Source organism: Triturus cristatus, chromosome 6, assembly GCF_964204655.1.
Source record: "Triturus cristatus chromosome 6, aTriCri1.1, whole genome shotgun sequence".
In the NCBI taxonomy this organism is placed as follows: Eukaryota; Metazoa; Chordata; class Amphibia; order Caudata; family Salamandridae; genus Triturus; species Triturus cristatus.
This window is the reverse complement of record NC_140589.1, coordinates 612,806,483-612,827,198: the sequence shown is the minus strand read 5'-3', so window position 1 is coordinate 612,827,198 and position 20,716 is coordinate 612,806,483. Positions and strand designations below refer to the sequence as shown.

General features: G+C 47.5%; 1 protein-coding gene across 1 annotated transcript in view; it reads right to left on the bottom strand.

Moving 5' to 3' along the window:
• Window positions 1–20,716, bottom strand: part of C6H6orf163 (chromosome 6 C6orf163 homolog) — a 194,352-nt gene that overhangs the window by 139,580 nt on the left and 34,056 nt on the right. Inside the window, exon 2 of the mRNA XM_085611090.1 lies at window positions 460–554. Within this exon, the coding sequence (XP_085467216.1) occupies window positions 460–554 (95 nt within the window). The remainder of the gene's footprint in view (window positions 1–459; window positions 555–20,716) is intronic.

Below are 20,716 nucleotides of genomic sequence, written 5' to 3'. Positions count from 1 at the left end.
GGGTTGAGGTGGAGGGAAGGGTTTGGAGGGCGATGTCACTTCCAAAGCCAAAGAGTTACTAGGTACTTCCGGGGTTGAGGGTCATGGGTGACGTCACTTCTTGGTCACGTGCAGTGGAAGTGATGTCACTTAGAGAGCGTGCTAGCATGGTGCAGGGGCATTTTAATTTCCAGTGCAGGGGTTACTGGTAACATTTTCGGTGGTGAGAATTTTGGGTCGGGGTCATGTGTGCCATCACTTTTCGACCACATGGGCTGAACGTCACATCACTTCAGGGACAGACAGGGATGTTATGTGGGCAACAAAATTTCTGTCTCAGTGTCATTGGTGATGTTACTTCTGGGGAGGGACTTCGGGGGATGGCCTCCTTTCACATTATGCAAACCACACCTATTTCGAGTTAGATGAAAGGTATTGCGCTATGCTACTTATATGCAATAAATTCGGACGAAAAGTCACCTTCCACCAAGTAGCTGCCTCTGTGCTTTCAATGCTTCTTTTCTTTTCTTCCTCACATTCTTGTTGAAACTGCTCATGAATGGCCGATCCAATTTCTGAAATTAGTAAACATATCAAACGGTGAATTACAGCAATGAGCAAGAGCCAAGACAACAGACTGGGTTATTTTTATAATTAAAAATGTATGTGTTTAGCATTAAGATCAGTTATGTATAGCTGTGTGGAGGTAGAGAGACTGATGCTGTGGGGTTTTATTGTGGCACTGTGGGGATGGTTGCACATTGGCTAAACTGCTAGACCTGGAAGCCTCTGGGCGTTGTGAATGTCCACTGCTCGCCCTTTATTCTTCTAGCTCCAAAACCAAGGATTGATGGATTATTTTGGCTCACTTAGGGATTGAGGTTATCCTATTCAATGAGCAAGGAAAATTGCATACAGGTTAGGAGCTGAAAGTGTTCCTAGTACATTTGAAATGACCATTGGGTATTGCCGATTTACCCTTGCCACTGCTGCCAGGGAGGTGACAGTATTCTTCCCCATTGGGTTAAAGATGCCCATCGAATAGTCTAACGAATGGCAAACTAGGTTTGGACTGGGGGAAATCCTACAACCTAAAAAACTTGCCACTGGGCGTTACAGTTGCATACAAGTAGGAGGCCATAGCTGCCCTCTTCCTTCCTTCACCTCTAGGAAGCAGCCAAAAAGTTAATTTGCACTTCTCAACGATACTCTAACTGTAGACTCTAACTGTATACAGGCCGTAATAGCACATAATGGTACTACTGACAAGGAGCTTAATGAGAAGGGAAGACAGCATACTTCAGGCTTTATTGACTGTTCTCTCCTGCGCAGATAACAACAAGCATTTACAATGCAACGGTCTCGGCATTGTTAAAGTTAGAGCTATTGGCATTGCTCATGACAATGCCGTTTCTTTAAATGTTTTAAAAACAAAAACATAAACAAAAATAATGTCATGAGCAATGCCAATAGCTCTAACTTTACCAATGCCGAGACCATTGCATTGTAAATGCTTGTTTTAAAAAGTGGACAGCTATTTTTTCTTCTTCTTGGTTTTCTCTGGTCCAAAGGAAGGAATCGTACAATGCATTTGGCAAACTTTGATGCTGAGCCATTGCTGCACAGTCTTGCAAAATGAAGTTTAAATCTTCCTTTGTACTTCTTGAACATAATAACTATTTTCTGGAATAACTGCTATTCCTCGAGCAAAGCCCGTACCACCATGCAGCAGGAATTCTAGGCACGGTATTTTTGCTTCTTTATCACATGGTGTTGGAAATACCCCACTCCCACACCGGAAAGGGTGGTGGTAACGGGGTCTCTCCAGACATACACAGTGGTAGCTTGGCTCGAGTGGTCAGGAATCAGGCTCCGTGCTAAGCATACGACATACCCAAACAATAACCATGCGTGCATCCGTTCCAAAAACGACTCTACACCGTAAAAATTATGAAAATATCTTTCTTTATCTTCTTTTTCTCTTAGTTGCTGATTAGATAAATAATAACACAATCACAATATACAAACTTTTTAAATAGTGCAGGTCAAATAAATACTGGCTTAATGATTCAATAAATAGGGGTGATCATAAATAATGAGGGCATAAATATAAGTGCAATACGTACAGGCAATTAAATATTCTGAGGCAATAAATACTGTAAACCAATAAATATTGTGCATCAATAAATACTGTGGACCAATAAATACAGTGAAGCAATAAATAGGTTAAATACAATAAATACAGTGCCCCTAATAAATAATTAAAAGCTGACAGTGACACTCATAGAATCAGATCACATTTGAATTCCTAAGGGCTGATTTGGCCCAGGTACAGCTTGTGGGGATGTGGAAGGCTTGTGGGTGTCTACTCCCTGGCTTGGACAAGGCTGAGGCCTAAACTGAGGTAGATCAAGGGGGGAATACCAGAGACCTGGCTCTCTCACTCCACACAACCCCTCTAAATTAGTCTCAGCTCACCCCCTGGCACAGTCAGGTTGGTTCCAGCACCTCCCTAGCCCCTTAGAGCAGTCTCTCAGGTCTCCACAGGGCCTTAGGCGCCCTCTACTCCACTTACTGCCCTTTTTCTGATGCTCCGACGCCGCTGGAGTCGTGTCGACGCCGTGAGGCGGTTCCGATTCGATGTCGGCGGCCTCGGCACAATGTCAGTTCTTGACGACGCCGGTAGGCGGTTCCGGTTTCGATTGTCGGCGGCCTCGGTTCGATCTCGACCTCCGATTCGATGACGTCGGGCAGTCTTGGCTCGGTGTCGACTTCGGGCGGCTCTGGTCCGATGGCGACCTCGGATTCGATGACGTCGGCCGGCCTTGGCTCGATGTCGACTTCCGGCGGCTCCGGAGTGCGATCCCCACTCCCGACCTCCGGTGCTCCTCTCCTCAGGTTTCCGGCGACTCCGGAGTGCGACCTCCACTCCCGACCTCCGGCACGATTCTCCTCAGGTTCCGGCGACTCCGGAGTGCGATCTCCACTCCCGTCCTCCGGCACGCTTCACCTCGGTCTCCGACGACTCCGGAGGGCGGACTTCACTCCTCCGATGACGCCGCTCACTCGACCTCGGGTGACTTCCTCCTCGACCTCTGGTACTCCTCACGACCTCTGACGGCGCCCTCTCTCGACCTCTGGCGGCTCCGGGTACGACGTCTGCTTTCCAGTCGGCGCCGCTTCTCCACCTCGGGCTCCAGGTCTCAGGCTACTCGACGTCGGACTCCAGGGAAACCAGTTTCCAGGTCAGGATCTTGCTGTTCTCTGTTTCTAAGGCCTGTTCCTGCTTTCCAGGTCCTTAGGATGGTTTTTCTTGCTTCTTCCCACACAGGGCTCCAGGCTGGGCTCAGTCAGTAGGGACTAGTATCAAGGGTGGGTTTATGGACCCCACTCCAGGCACAAGTTTCCACCCCTGCTGCTTCACTCCTTCCTCCTTCAAGTTTCTGCTGCTCACTCTTCACCAGTCAGGTGCCAACTGCCAGCTCCAACTGCCAACTCTCTGTCTTAGCTTCCCAACATTCTAAACCGCCTCCAACTGTCACAGGGTTCTGGAATGTTCTGGAAGGTGCTGGTAGGTTCCAGTGGATGCTGGCGATGTCACAGGTGGCCACCATTTTGTGCTCCAGGCCCTCAGACAGAAGTTTCAGGGGTAGATAAAATGGCTCCCTGAATCTGCATCAATACTACAAAAACGAAAACAAAGGAGGGAAAAAGGGCCAAGTCCTACATAACCCCCTTCCAGCCAAAAGCCAGGGTAGACCGATCAATGCCTTGATGGTCTTCCCTGCTTGGGGCGAGAAAAGGTGGACGCCGGCCCGCAACGGCAGGAGCTCCCGCAAGTTCTCCTCCGCTCTGGAACCCAATGGTTCCCTAACAAGCCTCCCTGGACCAACAAAACCACCCCACTGGGGCTCCCTAGCTAGTTGTGGCCAGGACCGGCCCCTGGGCCGTCCAGATGTCTCTGGCCCGGGTGATCTCGCGGAGTGGGGGGCAGTAGCCCCAGGCCTGTAGTGCCCGTTGACCACTCCGGTCCTCCTCCTTGCAGTCCTAAACTGCCTCTGGACCTTCCTCCTGGGGTTCACACCCTTAGGCTGACCAGCCTTCAGGGGCGAGGCTCTCCTCCCCCTAACTCTCCTTCTGGGGTTCCTCACCCTACCCTGCGAGGCACCCTCAGACCACCACTTCCTCCTCAGTCTAGGGCCTTGACCCCTCAACTGATCCTTCAACCTAGGGTCTAAACCCTTAGGCTGAGTCGGTGCCCGAGGCGAGACCTTCCTCCCTCTGCACCCCCTTCCAGATTTCAGCACCCTCCTAACGGGAAAAGTACCCCTGGAAGTCAATTTCGGGGGGACCCGGTTAACAGAGGCCCCACCCGCCAGGTCAGGCAACCCCTGAGCCTGGCATCCCAGCCCAGGACCTAAACCCTGAAACTGGGCCAACCCCAGAACCTCAGGCGCGCTGGGTACAGTCGCCCTGGGTCCTCCTGACACTAGGGGCTCCCCTGCACTGGAGGGCACATCGGGACAGCCTAGGCTCCCAACCTGGGGCTCCCTTGCGGAACTCTCCAGGCCCTGAGACTTCGGTTGGGGCACCTCGGGACACCTCCCCGTCTCACGCCTTCCTACAGATAGGTCGTGAGGCCCTACAACCCTCTCTCTCTGGGACCTAGCTGGGCTATCTGCCACTTCTCCCACCTCGCTGGGTTGGGAGATCCCTGTACTACCCCCTTCAGGTTCCCACCCCAATGCCTCCTCAGACACCCTGGTGATGTCATCCTGGGGTAAATAAACTTCTAGCTCCTGTGGAGCTTCCGGTATGCTGCCACCAGTGTCCTTGCTGGACACACTCATCTGGAGGGCACGCAGCTCCAACTCCTTCATCCGAAGCTCGTGCGCCATCCTTCTCTCCTCCATCTCTTTCTCCAGCCTTGCTAAGTCCCATGTGAGCTGTCTTTTCTCCCTCCGGTCTGTTAACTCCACTTTAGACAAGCCACCGCTAGAGGCACTGCTGCCCTTCCTGGAAAGTGTCCTGGGCCCCGCTGACAGGTTCCCCACCTCCGGTTGGTACAAACCAGCTCCCTCACTGTCGGGCTCTCTATCCCTGTCCTCCTCCTCAGCCTTGCTTTCTCGGCGTGCCTCCCCCCAAGTCCTTAAGCTGGTTTGGAGTGCACCCTTCTTTGCTCCTGGGGGACAATACACCCCCTCCCGCTGGCAAAACTCCCTGAGTTGGGCCACAGTGTACGTTTCTAGATCTTCCAGTACAAACTCCATCTTGCCCACTCAGGTCAGAGGACAGTTATTTGCAGTAACAATGCAGGGGGGTACCTTTAATAATACCTCCTCCCACCACCAGAGTAAATTTGGAAAAAACAAAAACCCACAATTAGGAAGGCCGCTTTGAGAAAACTCCCGGTGTAGGCCTATGGACTACCCACAGTTATTGTTGAGTATACGTAGGCACAGCTCTATCCCACCACTGAACACCAATTATGTTAGAAAAACACTCCCCACTCCCACACCGGAAAGGGTGGTGGTAACGGGGTCTCTCCAGACATACACAGTGGTAGCTTGGCTCGAGTGGTCAGGAATCAGGCTCCGTGCTAAGCATACGACATACCCAAACAATAACCATGCGTGCATCCGTTCCAAAAACGACTCTACACCGTAAAAATTATGAAAATATCTTTCTTTATCTTCTTTTTCTCTTAGTTGCTGATTAGATAAATAATAACACAATCACAATATACAAACTTTTTAAATAGTGCAGGTCAAATAAATACTGGCTTAATGATTCAATAAATAGGGGTGATCATAAATAATGAGGGCATAAATATAAGTGCAATACGTACAGGCAATTAAATATTCTGAGGCAATAAATACTGTAAACCAATAAATATTGTGCATCAATAAATACTGTGGACCAATAAATACAGTGAAGCAATAAATAGGTTAAATGCAATAAATACAGTGCCCCTAATAAATAATTAAAAGCTGACAGTGACACTCATAGAATCAGATAACATTTGAATTCCTAAGGGCTGATTTGGCCCAGGTACAGCTTGTGGGGATGTGGAAGGCTTGTGGGTGTCTACTCCCTGGCTTGGACAAGGCTGAGGCCTAAACTGAGGTAGATCAAGGGGGGAATACCAGAGACCTGGCTCTCTCACTCCACACAACCCCTCTAAATTAGTCTCAGCTCACCCCCTGGCACAGTCAGGTTGGTTCCAGCACCTCCCTAGCCCCTTAGAGCAGTCTCTCAGGTCTCCACAGGGCCTTAGGCGCCCTCTACTCCACTTACTGCCCTTTTTCTGATGCTCCGACGCCGCTGGAGTCGTGTCGACGCCGTGAGGCGGTTCCGATTCGATGTCGGCGGCCTCGGCACAATGTCAGTTCTTGACGACGCCGGTAGGCGGTTCCGGTTTCGATTGTCGGCGGCCTCGGTTCGATCTCGACCTCCGATTCGATGACGTCGGGCAGTCTTGGCTCGGTGTCGACTTCGGGCGGCTCCGGTCCGATGGCGACCTCGGATTCGATGACGTCGGCCGGCCTTGGCTCGATGTCGACTTCCGGCGGCTCCGGAGTGCGATCCCCACTCCCGACCTCCGGTGCTCCTCTCCTCAGGTTTCCGGCGACTCCGGAGTGCGACCTCCACTCCCGACCTCCGGCACGATTCTCCTCAGGTTCCGGCGACTCCGGAGTGCGATCTCCACTCCCGACCTCCGGCACGCTTCACCTCGGTCTCCGACGACTCCGGAGGGCGGACTTCACTCCTCCGATGATGCCGCTCACTCGACCTCGGGTGACTTCCTCCTCGACCTCTGGTACTCCTCACGACCTCTGACGGCGCCCTCTCTCGACCTCTGGCGGCTCCGGGTACGACGTCTGCTTTCCAGTCGGCGCCGCTTCTCCACCTCGGGCTCCAGGTCTCAGGCTACTCGACGTCGGACTCCAGGGAAACCAGTTTCCAGGTCAGGATCTTGCTGTTCTCTGTTTCTAAGGCCTGTTCCTGCTGTCCAGGTCCTTAGGATGGTTTTTCTTGCTTCTTCCCACACAGGGCTCCAGGCTGGGCTCAGTCAGTAGGGACTAGTATCAAGGGTGGGTTTATGGACCCCACTCCAGGCACAAGTTTCCACCCCTGCTGCTTCACTCCTTCCTCCTTCAAGTTTCTGCTGCTCACTCTTCACCAGTCAGGTGCCAACTGCCAGCTCCAACTGCCAACTCTCTGTCTTAGCTTCCCAACATTCTAAACCGCCTCCAACTGTCACAGGGTTCTGGAATGTTCTGGAAGGTGCTGGTAGGTTCCAGTGGATGCTGGTGATGTCACAGGTGGCCACCATTTTGTGCTCCAGGCCCTCAGACAGAAGTTTCAGGGGTAGATAAAATGGCTCCCTGAATCTGCATCAATACTACAAAAACGAAAACAAAGGAGGGAAAAAGGGCCAAGTCCTACATAACCCCCTTCCAGCCAAAAGCCAGGGTAGACCGATCAATGCCTTGATGGTCTTCCCTGCTTGGGGCGAGAAAAGGTGGACGCCGGCCCGCAACGGCAGGAGCTCCCGCAAGTTCTCCTCCGCTCTGGAACCCAATGGTTCCCTAACAAGCCTCCCTGGACCAACAAAACCACCCCACTGGGGCTCCCTAGCTAGTTGTGGCCAGGACCGGCCCCTGGGCCGTCCAGATGTCTCTGGCCCGGGTGATCTCGCGGAGTGGGGGGCAGTAGCCCCAGGCCTGTAGTGCCCGTTGACCACTCCGGTCCTCCTCCTTGCAGTCCTAAACTGCCTCTGGACCTTCCTCCTGGGGTTCACACCCTTAGGCTGACCAGCCTTCAGGGGCGAGGCTCTCCTCCCCCTAACTCTCCTTCTGGGGTTCCTCACCCTACCCTGCGAGGCACCCTCAGACCACCACTTCCTCCTCAGTCTAGGGCCTTGACCCCTCAACTGATCCTTCAACCTAGGGTCTAAACCCTTAGGCTGAGTCGGTGCCCGAGGCGAGACCTTCCTCCCTCTGCACCCCCTTCCAGATTTCAGCACCCTCCTAACGGGAAAAGTACCCCTGGAAGTCAATTTCGGGGGACCCGGTTAACAGAGGCCCCACCCGCCAGGTCAGGCAACCCCTGAGCCTGGCATCCCAGCCCAGGACCTAAACCCTGAAACTGGGCCAACCCCAGAACCTCAGGCGTGCTGGGTACAGTCGCCCTGGGTCCTCCTGACACTAGGGGCTCCCCTGCACTGGAGGGCACATCGGGACAGCCTAGGCTCCCAACCTGGGGCTCCCTTGCAGAACTCTCCAGGCCCTGAGACTTCGGTTGGGGCACCTCGGGACACCTCCCCGTCTCACGCCTTCCTACAGATAGGTCGTGAGGCCCTACAACCCTCTCTCCCTGGGACCTAGCTGGGCTATCTGCCACTTCTCCCACCTCGCTGGGTTGGGAGATCCCTGCACTACCCCCTTCAGGTTCCCACCCCAATGCCTCCTCAGACACCCTGGTGATGTCATCCTGGGGTAAATAAACTTCTAGCTCCTGTGGAGCTTCCGGTATGCTGCCACCAGTGTCCTTGCTGGACACACTCATCTGGAGGGCACGCAGCTCCAACTCCTTCATCCGAAGCTCGTGCGCCATCCTTCTCTCCTCCATCTCTTTCTCCAGCCTTGCTAAGTCCCATGTGAGCTGTCTTTTCTCCCTCCGGTCTGTTAACTCCACTTTAGACAAGCCACCGCTAGAGGCACTGCTGCCCTTCCTGGAAAGTGTCCTGGGCCCCGCTGACAGGTTCCCCACCTCCGGTTGGTACAAACCAGCTCCCTCACTGTCGGGCTCTCTATCCCTGTCCTCCTCCTCAGCCTTGCTTTCTCGGCGTGCCTCCCCCCAAGCCCTTAAGCTGGTTTGGAGTGCACCCTTCTTTGCTCCTGGGGGACAATACACCCCCTCCCGCTGGCAAAACTCCCTGAGTTGGGCCACAGTGTACGTTTCTAGATCTTCCAGTACAAACTCCATCTTGCCCACTCAGGTCAGAGGACAGTTATTTGCAGTAACAATGCAGGGGGGTACCTTTAATAATACCTCCTCCCACCACCAGAGTAAATTTGGAAAAAACAAAAACCCACAATTAGGAAGGCCGCTTTGAGAAAACTCCCGGTGTAGGCCTATGGACTACCCACAGTTATTGTTGAGTATACGTAGGCACAGCTCTATCCCACCACTGAACACCAATTATGTTAGAAAAACACTCCCCACTCCCACACCGGAAAGGGTGGTGGTAACGGGGTCTCTCCAGACATACACAGTGGTAGCTTGGCTCGAGTGGTCAGGAATCAGGCTCCGTGCTAAGCATACGACATACCCAAACAATAAGCATGCGTGCATCCGTTCCAAAAACGACTCTACACCGTAAAAATTATGAAAATATCTTTCTTTATCTTCTTTTTCTCTTAGTTGCTGATTAGATAAATAATAACACAATCACAATATACCAACTTTTTAAATAGTGCAGGTCAAATAAATACTGGCTTAATGATTCAATAAATAGGGGTGATCATAAATAATGAGGGCATAAATATAAGTGCAATACGTACAGGCAATTAAATATTCTGAGGCAATAAATACTGTAAACCAATAAATATTGTGCATCAATAAATACTGTGGACCAATAAATACAGTGAAGCAATAAATAGGTTAAATGCAATAAATACAGTGCCCCTAATAAATAATTAAAAGCTGACAGTGACACTCATAGAATCAGATCACATTTGAATTCCTAAGGGCTGATTTGGCCCAGGTACAGCTTGTGGGGATGTGGAAGGCTTGTGGGTGTCTACTCCCTGGCTTGGACAAGGCTGAGGCCTAAACTGAGGTAGATCAAGGGGGGAATACCAGAGACCTGGCTCTCTCACTCCACACAACCCCTCTAAATTAGTCTCAGCTCACCCCCTGGCACAGTCAGGTTGGTTCCAGCACCTCCCTAGCCCCTTAGAGCAGTCTCTCAGGTCTCCACAGGGCCTTAGGCGCCCTCTACTCCACTTACTGCCCTTTTTCTGATGCTCCGACGCCGCTGGAGTCGTGTCGACGCCGTGAGGCGGTTCCGATTCGATGTCGGCGGCCTCGGCACAATGTCAGTTCTTGACGACGCCGGTAGGCGGTTCCGGTTTCGATTGTCGGCGGCCTCGGTTCGATCTCGACCTCCGATTCGATGACGTCGGGCAGTCTTGGCTCGGTGTCGACTTCGGGCGGCTCCGGTCCGATGGCGACCTCGGATTCGATGATGTCGGCCGGCCTTGGCTCGATGTCGACTTCCGGCGGCTCCGGAGTGCGATCCCCACTCCCGACCTCCGGTGCTCCTCTCCTCAGGTTTCCGGCGACTCCGGAGTGCGACCTCCACTCCCGACCTCCGGCACGATTCTCCTCAGGTTCCGGCGACTCCGGAGTGCGATCTCCACTCCCGACCTCCGGCACGCTTCACCTCGGTCTCCGACGACTCCGGAGGGCGGACTTCATTCCTCCGATGACGCCGCTCACTCGACCTCGGGTGACTTCCTCCTCGACCTCTGGTACTCCTCACGACCTCTGACGGCGCCCTCTCTCGACCTCTGGCGGCTCCGGGTACGACGTCTGCTTTCCAGTCGGCGCCGCTTCTCCACCTCGGGCTCCAGGTCTCAGGCTACTCGACGTCGGACTCCAGGGAAACCAGTTTCCAGGTCAGGATCTTGCTGTTCTCTGTTTCTAAGGCCTGTTCCTGCTGTCCAGGTCCTTAGGATGGTTTTTCTTGCTTCTTCCCACACAGGGCTCCAGGCGGGGCTCAGTCAGTAGGGACTAGTATCAAGGGTGGGTTTATGGACCCCACTCCAGGCACAAGTTTCCACCCCTGCTGCTTCACTCCTTCCTCCTTCAAGTTTCTGCTGCTCACTCTTCACCAGTCAGGTGCCAACTGCCAGCTCCAACTGCCAACTCTCTGTCTTAGCTTCCCAACATTCTAAACCGCCTCCAACTGTCACAGGGTTCTGGAATGTTCTGGAAGGTGCTGGTAGGTTCCAGTGGATGCTGGTGATGTCACAGGTGGCTACCATTTTGTGCTCCAGGCCCTCAGACAGAAGTTTCAGGGGTAGATAAAATGGCTCCCTGAATCTGCATCAATACTACAAAAACGAAAACAAAGGAGAGAAAAAGGGCCAAGTCCTACACATGGTGTATGACATTTTGCATGAAGTTTGTAAATAGTTAGATAGCTTCCGACTTTCATTGATTTCGCTTCTTGTGCATGGTTATCGAAAACCAAAATATCTATGCTCAGATTTCTAAGCTGGTGAATGATTTCAGGATCCCCTTCCACGCCACCATTTCCAACACACACCTTATGTGGATACTGGCATTTTGTGCCATCCCACACCTTGAGAAGAAATGAACAACTATCCACCTCTGCTTTACCCACAAGCTGGCACATGAGGTCGAAATATGTTGAAGGTTTAACGGCAGAAAGCATCACGGATGACCTGGACAAGGAAACCGGACTACATGCCCAGGTTCGTAATACTTCCACTGTGTTGTGGTCCTCTTCATAAAATCAAAACGTTTTACTGGAGGTTCGAGGAATTACGGGGGCTCCTGGAGTGCCATCAAACACGACTGTTCAAAAGAAAAAATGTTTTTTTCTGCAACTCCGATGACGTTAATAACTCCCCCCTCTGCCCCGCCCCTCTGGAAATTGATGCCCTTGCCCACGACCAAAATGGCAGGTCCCGGTGCAATTCTGTATAAAGTATAGCTGGTTTTGCCCACACTTAACATGGCGACTAGCAGCTCCTCCCTCTTATAGTACATATTTTACAAGCACCAAACAAGGAATCCGCCCGAGCAGGAACCCTTAGACTTGTTGCCTCGTGCTTTAAGGGGCGTATGCTTTTTTCGAAGTAGTCATTCTAGTGGATCTGCAACGGATTACAATGCTAGATTCTGTTAATGCAGCAACACTAGGGGAAGAGCAGAGCTACCAACGAAAATGCCGGCCAAAGGTGTGAGGACACTAGCTGGTCTGTACGTCAAAAGCACCGTTTACTGCCTGATTTGGTAACAGCCAATAGGAGGGAGAGTGTGCTGTAGGGCGGTGCAAGTCGTACTTGCGACCAGGCGAACTCTAGTTGGAATGAAGCTGTAATAGCCAATAGGAAGGAGGGGCGAGCTCTGGGGGTGGGTCGATGACTGCCAGGGTAGGCTGCGTTACACTAACGCAGGCTTCTGGGTTTGTTCCTGTCCTGTGCAGGCTCTGACAGCTGGAGGGGCCTCAGCACTGCTAGGTGCGGGTTAGACGGTAAGGAACGCGTGGAGAACAGACACCTCGGGCTGGGGACATTTGGAACCCTGTAACTCTGAGTGTGAGCCACATACGCACAAGAATAAGGTGTTCCTTTGGCCGAAACTCAGAAGAGCCTCACATAGTTAATGTAACCCCTTTGCCTTCACTCTTCATTTAAAGCTGTCTTCATGAAAAGCCCTCCGTTATCATTGGAAACTTCCGCCCACTCACCTATAGTTAGGAGCTCTTGCCACTTAATAAAGAACACTTGACCTATTAGCATGAAGAAGACCTTGATCATACACAGTGTACAAGAAGCCCCCTCTGTGCACGTTACTTACAGCCACAAAATTAAGAGCTTCTATTTTGCAACACACAGACCACAACATGGGCACCAGGAAGACACCACCGCCTTTCTCCGAGGCAAAACAGAAATGCCTCGGAGAAAGGCAGCGTCGTTTTCGGATTCGGGGGTGTGTTTTGCTGTTGTCTCCTCCTTGAGACTTCTTGCAAAAAACACGCCCCCCGATCCGAAAAGGACGGGGCCTAATCTGAATGACTGACCTCTTCTCCAATGGCTGGCCAGCATTCAAGAGGCCAGCCAATGGAGAACAGGGGAGAAGAGGGGCGGGTTCAAGCCCCTCTTCTCCAAGTCATTAAATCTCCGACTTCGGGTTCTGCCTTTCGGCAGACCGGACGTCCTCGACCTAAAAATGGCAGTACATGAGAAGAAGTGCTTCACTATATTATGGGCCCTAAAAGGAATCAAACTAATTGTTTTGGTCTCATTTTAATGATTCAGAACACTTTGGAGACTTATGGCTCTGAGGTGTAAAAACCTAAACATTTACAGTGGACTATTTTCCTGTTAGGGTTGGACTGCTAGAATGGAAAAAGGGATGTCACATTGGAATGCTGATAGACCTTTGAAAAGGTTTTCTCAATCAGATGACTGGAGTTGTCCTAATATCTCTTGATTTATTTGGAAAGAATATGCTGTAGGAATAAAGATTCCTATAACCATATCTGTTCAAACAAAAAACACCACAGGGTTGTTGGTTATGCAAACGGGTTTAGTCAAATGGTGAGTGAATGGATCTGGTTTTAGGATACCTTCTGTGATAATTGTATAAATAGACAGTATCCCGTATCCCAATAATCTATCTCCCCTCCCAAGAGCAAGTGGAAGTATAGGAGAATAGTGATTTAGAACAAAGATTTCCTTCACACTTCCACTGTGGTGATTTGATCTCTATCCCTCAAGTGGTCTCAACTAATGAAAGACCACTCAAGACGCTCCGCGTTGTTTTGTTGGTGCATCAGCAGAACTGATGGCTGTGTTGAACTGTGCACTCTGAGAGTATGACAATGCATAGTAGAGGATGTCATATTACTTATCAAATGCTGTAGGGAGAGAGATCACTGTTGGCAGCTGAGTTAAACGCAGGGTCACTGGTCTTTTTTGTCTGCACACTTAGCAAATTGTCAATAGATTCTCTGTGTGAAAATATACCTCTTCCCGGTGAGGGCTGACTGTGTGCTTGTAACATAGATGTGCAGGAGTACATCTGCTATGTGAAAGGTTTTAAAGGGTGACAGTGAATGTAACATAAGCAAGTTTCCTTTCAGAAGGACTTTATCCTTGTGGGTGTGACATGCAACAAGCTGTCCCATTGGCTTTGCCTCAAAGGCATTTTTACTGCCTTTGTGGGAGGAGAAATGTGAATTCTGTCAGGCTCCAAAATGTACCTAGCATCACAAATCAGATGATACCTGTTTGGCTGCCAGCCAGGTGTAGAGAATTTCTTGCTCTGCCAAGCAACAGCCTAGCCCCTCTGGGATATTTGATCTCTGGCTTCCTAATGAACGTACCATTTACAGTCTTTTATTCCCATCTCCTTGTAGTGTATAAAGCATGAGAGGAAGCTGCCAGAAATCTGAAAGGGACACAGCTTTTAACTGAGCTCTGACTTCCAGGTAGTGCCTCAAGTTTCACATATGTACTGATTCTATACAACCAGTATCTGATATTCATTTCCACTTTAATAAAATAATCTATTCATAATCAGCTGGGACAACATGCTGGACGCACAGCATCCCACTACTCTTCTCCTTGAGGCTAGGACTTGCTAAGGCTGAAGCTGCAGACCATTATTAGAGGACAGTTGGGCTAGGCATCTTTATGAGAAGAGGAACTACGCTGACCAACAACAACGAAAGAGGAATCTTGTCAAGCTTTCAGAGGCTTCTGTACCTCTTACTTAGAACTTGACAAGAGCATTAGAGATTCTTCCATGTACACAAGTCCCTGGATAATACCTCAATCATGCACAAACGTTAGTACTCTAGCATCCATCTTATTGTGATCTATCATTGAGTATGGTTACAAGCTCCCGTGGCAATCTAATGTTGAGTTAGGTGCCTCTGGTCCCAGTGGATGCCACCCTTTCCAATGAAAACCCCAATTTCCCAGAGTGAATCTTGGCACCATAGCTTTTAAATGCAAATGGAATTTCGGGAATGAAGGTCACACCAAGGTGTCGTCCACATTTCTGGATTCCCTTGGTAGCCAGACCCTGGGGTGGATCCAGTTAAGGTTTACTTCCCTTCTTGAATTGTGCCTGGTGCCCACACCATTAATTGCCAATGCCTGCTGTCTCCAGTACACTCATGACCTAAAACTCTGACTTTGTCCAGTTGCTTCATCGTCAACCCTTTTGATTTTTCTTTAGATACCCCATTGATATACTTGCAGCTGTTTTTTTGGGAGTGAGTGCCCCCATTTCATTTCGGCCTTTTGGATTCCTTGGGCATCAATTCTTTGGGACCAGATATGTTACAGCACTCTGGATATGCTATAACCTGTGACTAGCACCTTTACAAGAGCAACGGCACCAGTCAGTTCTGGTGGAAAACATTATCTATTGCCACAGTAGTAAACTAATTATTCTGTTTTATTGACTAAGGGCCAGATGTAGGTAAATTCAATTTAGCGACTCCTTAATAGCGATTTTTACCGAATCGCTATTAAGGACTCGCTAAATTAAATGTAGGTAGGAATCGCAAAAATATTTGCGATTCCTTAATATTCCTTAATTGCAAATCGCAAATTGAGATTCGCAATCAAGGAATACCATCCCATCCATTCCTATGGGCCAAGAGGCCCATAGGAATGAATAGGATTTGCGCCCGCAATTTGCGAGTAACCAAGAGACACTCGCAAATTCCGGGCGCAATTTCAAGGGTGGAAGGGTTCCAGAAGGACACCCTGTTGCACCCCTGAAATGTGAATGTGTGCACATGTGGTGCACATACATACCCTAAGGGCATGAATGTGCGCCACATGGCACTTTAAAAAAAGCAAAAAAGCGCTTTTTTAAAGGAAATCGCTAATTACCACCAGCTTGAAGTTGGTGGTAATTAGCGATTCCTTAAGGCCAAAGTACACTTTCTTTTGTGCTACTTACATTGCATTTAAGGAATCACAATTTGCGATTCCTTAAATGCAATTGCAAAATAAGGAATCGCAATTTTTGCGATTCCTTATTTTGCGAGTAGGTTTAATCTTACCTACATTGCGCTAAGCCAAATTGCGATCGCAAAGGCTGAAATTCTGCGAATGTCGGCGTTTGCTGTCGCTATTTGGCTTCCTACATCTGGCCCTAAGTTTTATAAAATTGTTTGGGTGTGTATCTCGGGTAGGACCTTCTGGGTTTCTCTGTCTGACTTTATCTGCCATGTTGTTTGATATTATAAATCAAGATCAATTATTTTTCTAAAGTATAAATCTGACTGGGCAATGACCGTTAGAGTGCACAATTCCCCTGTCTGCTGTATCGGAGTTCCATATCTACACCACCTCATAGAGTAATCCATGGCTGTTCGATCATTTACCTCTGAGCCAGGAGAACAGAGGAAGTACTTTGTCAATGCGTTTGTAGAGCAGAAGGACCAACATAAGGGGACACCAATGGTAAATGAGAGCATCAACCATGCAGCACCGCTTAAGATGCCTTTCTACCCTGGAACTCACAGAAAACACCATCCATTGTGTTCATTTAAGGCTTCTAAATAGCAGAAAGCAGAGGAAAGCTGGCCAGCCTTAGACGTAATGCAGTAAATATTTATCTTGTGCTTCTTTCAAGGCAGAGGATATGATGCACAAAGTAAATAGTTTCCTTACATGCTCCATATTACACAATCACACAGCCACACTCCGGTATAAGTGAAGGAAGATTAAGATGCCCTAACCATTTTACAGAGAGTTTGTAGACTCCTCTTCCTGGGGTACATGTGAAAGTACTCAGTCCTTTCATAACTAATTAGCCATGTCCAGCAATTAGCCTGGCAAGCCTAGTGAGGGAACAGTAGCCACCTTATAATATAGGTGTGTGGGCATTTAAAATTCACTCTACATACAGCAGAATCTATCACTCTCCTGAAGGAGCTTCAAACAATATGCAGCACCCTACGTCATCTTGAGGTGAGGGCTCAATTAAGAGTCTGGAGCCAAAGACTACACTCAGTGTCAATGTAGTGTTTGATGATCTCAAATACTGACAACCAACAATACTGATTTGTAATCACTGGGAACCTCTGAAGAGCTCTGTTTTAGCCGTATTGACATCTTGTCATTAAGCTTTCATCCAAAACTGAAAACTTACAATGATTATTTTTTTAATCCATCTTATAGCAATACTTCATTCAAAGCATGGGCATACATATTAAAATGAGTTGGTGAAAGGCCTGAGCTCTGCAAAACACCACTTGTGACTTGTGACATAATAGATACGAGATCATATGGTGCCAGTGCCCAGAGATAAAATGAACCAATGAACCCAACTCCCAGTTGCACTCAACATACCATCCACCTATACAAGCCAGTTGAGTAACAACAAATGGTTAACATTTTTAAAAGTTTCAGAGTGGTCCAAATGAATCAGCAAAGCTGCTTACTCAATATCTAGAGACTAATGAAAACTGCTATAAAAATAAACTTGTGTCATCTAAATGACTTTGCCAGATCAAAGCCTACGGAAGGACCACAAGAAAATCATAATTAACTATATGGGATTAGAGCACATGACTTGTCACTCTGCATGTTGCTGGTTCTATGTGCCATTGTAGCCTTTCTCCTATGATGCTGGTTGTGTCGGTTTTTGTGATCATTCTTCTATGTTGTGATTGTATCTGCTGTTTAAGTCCTTCTTAAATATATTTCTTTTTGAGAAACAATGAATCCAATCCTACTGACATAAGTACTTCCTCATTAAGAAGTATCAAAATTATATCACAGTAAATTTTTAGTGGCATTTTAAAAATTTGCCTGAAAAGAGGAGCTGTCCTGTTTTAACCGCTAAATGGGATGGGACTGGTAAATGTTAAAGAAAGTAGATGGTTTTCACACTTATTTTAACTCTTTAAGTTAAGTCACTTAAGTAGATGCCAAAATGTGTTTTGGGGTTTATTGTTGCTTTTAATACACACCAACAGCTTTACATCAGAACAAATGCTTAAAGAATATACAAAAAAGGCAATGCTGCACACCCCAAACGTAACCTGCACCCCTTTAGACAGTCTGTTTCCTGGGTGTAGTCCAAATACGTAAAATGTTCATATGAAGTACACAATGAATATCCAATCTTGATGTCACAGGAAATGTATATGTTTATTCTTTGTTAATCATATGAGTATCCAGTTTACACAACGCAGCCGACGCGCGTTTCGCCCAACGGGCTTTCTCAAGGCTGCATACAAATGAAAGACAAAGAAAAAAGAAAAAGAAAAAAACAACGTATCTAAGTTACTGTATTTACAGTATGTAGCAATTCAGTGGTCTTTCTTTGGACTTTCGTTCTATCCACTTGGGGAGCCTGTCGGAACCTATCTCTCTATTAACCACACAAATAAGCGCTTTTCTTTCTATATCTTGGGGAACTCTATCCCCTTAAATTGGATGTTCATTTATGGATCTTGCTTACATTAGATTGTAAGGCATAACACAGCTGAAAAAATAGTGTGTACGTCTCTGTAAATACAGTAACTTAGATACGTTGTTTTTTTCTTTTTCTTTTTTCTTTGTCTTTCATTTGTATGCAGCCTTGAGAAAGCCCGTTGGGCGAAACGCGCGTCGGCTGCGTTGTGTAAACTGGATACTCATATGATTAACAAAGAATAAACATATACATTTCCTGTGACATCAAGTTTGGATATTCATTGTGTACTTCATATGAACATTTTACGTATTTGGACTACACCCAGGAAACAGACTGTCTAAAGGGGTGCAGGTTACGTTTGGGGTGTGCAGCATTGCCTTTTTTGTATATGTTGAACATCTTGGGGATTTTCCTTATTTCCTTGAGATGAATATTACTCTTGGTGGATGAGTATGTGGCTTGGTGCTAGCACCCAATACTATTGCGAATAACAATTGATTACATTACGGCTGGAACTATACGATGTGCAGGTCCATTCAGCATATCCACTGCATAATCTATATATACATTAATTTTTGCGGACCTAGCACTCGTTTTGCCTTTAACTTGTGAATATATATGACTTTCATGTGTATAGTGCTGAGAATTGGGTATTAACCATTTACCTTGTGTGTATTGTGATAAATCACTAAGTAACAATGGCGAATTTTGATGATAATAGGGATACTTTGTTAGAAGATTTGTTTAGTCATGACACGATTCCAGGGCAAACCAACACCCGGCCAACTGCCAAAGAAGGCATGAGACAAAAATGTATTAGACTAGAGAGATTGAAACGGCAGGAACTCTCCAGATGGTGGGACTCTACAATTTTACGCAAATATATAGAAAAAGGACAGGTACCCAGAGGTCTCCGAATTCTTATTTTCCCCTCCTTTGAGGACCTGGACAGAGGTCACCTCAAAGATTGGGAAAAATTGCTTGCTAATTCATCAGTGGGTATGATGGAGATCCTTATCAAGGATGCTGAATTAAAACGCAATAAGATTATTGTAGAGATCACAAAATTGGAAGAGGAAATTGAGGAACTAAATCAACCTGAGGTGAGAGATAAAAACCTAGTAATACTCAAGGATGTATTATATAATCATCAACTATACCTAAAGGAGAAAAAATCCCAAAAAATTAGGAGGGATGATAGAGATTACAAACAGGGGAGGGTGTATACCTTCGCCAAAAAATTTGACAATATAGGAGTGGAGGTAAATACGGGAGACTCTGGACATCCTCCACGCCAAACGGACACAGCTAGTACTCCAGAGACGTCTAGTATCAGCAGTGCTACTAGCAGTGAATCATTGAACACACAAACACGGGTGGAGGGGCCCATTTCTGATCCCTTTTTTTTAGAATTACAACGCTACAGGAAAGGGAACAAACAAACATACAGGAAAGATATGGGCCAAAAAAGGCAAGAAGGGGAAAAAACAGGCACAAGCGGTCAAGAAAGAACAGGGGTGACCACGAGATCAAATGCACGCAATCAGAAGAATTGAGTAATGTAGAAGACACAACAGGTTCAAATATTGTTAATGTTGTAAATCTTTCGGATCATGTACTCAACGAACATGAAATTAAAATACTGAGCAAAGGCTTGAGTTTCTGTCCCAGTGCTGTTCCAGACTTTACATCTCTACATGTTAGTTGTTTTAAGTTTGTTAGAAAGATCAAATTGTTGAAATACTTTCAGGATAAACAACAGTTGTCCGGCGCAATTGGTAATGTTACTCATCCAGCAGAATCACCTTCGATTAGGGACATTAGAGATGTCCAATTACTACTTTCTATTGATGATAGCGAATGTACATTTTCATTACAAGACGTAGCAATTGATTTAGATCTTGATACTTTTGCTAGTTCTGATAGTGGTTTGAGACACAGATCCAGGTTTACACCACAATTGCCTGGGCACAATCTGATTGACAAATTTCAACATAACTTCTTTAAAGATCTATATAAATTAGAAGATCAATACCTTATGAAAAGAAAACACTATCCCACAAACATTACTAGGGAGGAAAGACAGGCATTGCTCAGTCTCAAAAATAATGCCTCCCTTGTCATCCGTGAGGCTGACAAGGGAGGTAATGTTGTACTAATGAACAAATCTGACTATATGGATGAAATCAACAGACAATTGAGTGATGAAATGACATACCAGCCATTAGACCACAATCCACTCAATATCACCAAAGAACTTATCCAAAATACATTACGATTTTGGAAGGACAAATGTTTAATTTCTGACATTGAATACAGATATCTATACAATGACACACCAACCATACCGTGTATATACGTTCTACCAAAAATTCACAAAAATGAACCCTTCCCACCTGGTAGGCCAATCATTTCAGGAATCGGATCACCAACTGAACGTATCTCTGAATACATCGACACATATTTACAACCATTGGTGGTGAACCTACCTTCGTTCATCAAAGATACTACAGATGTCCTT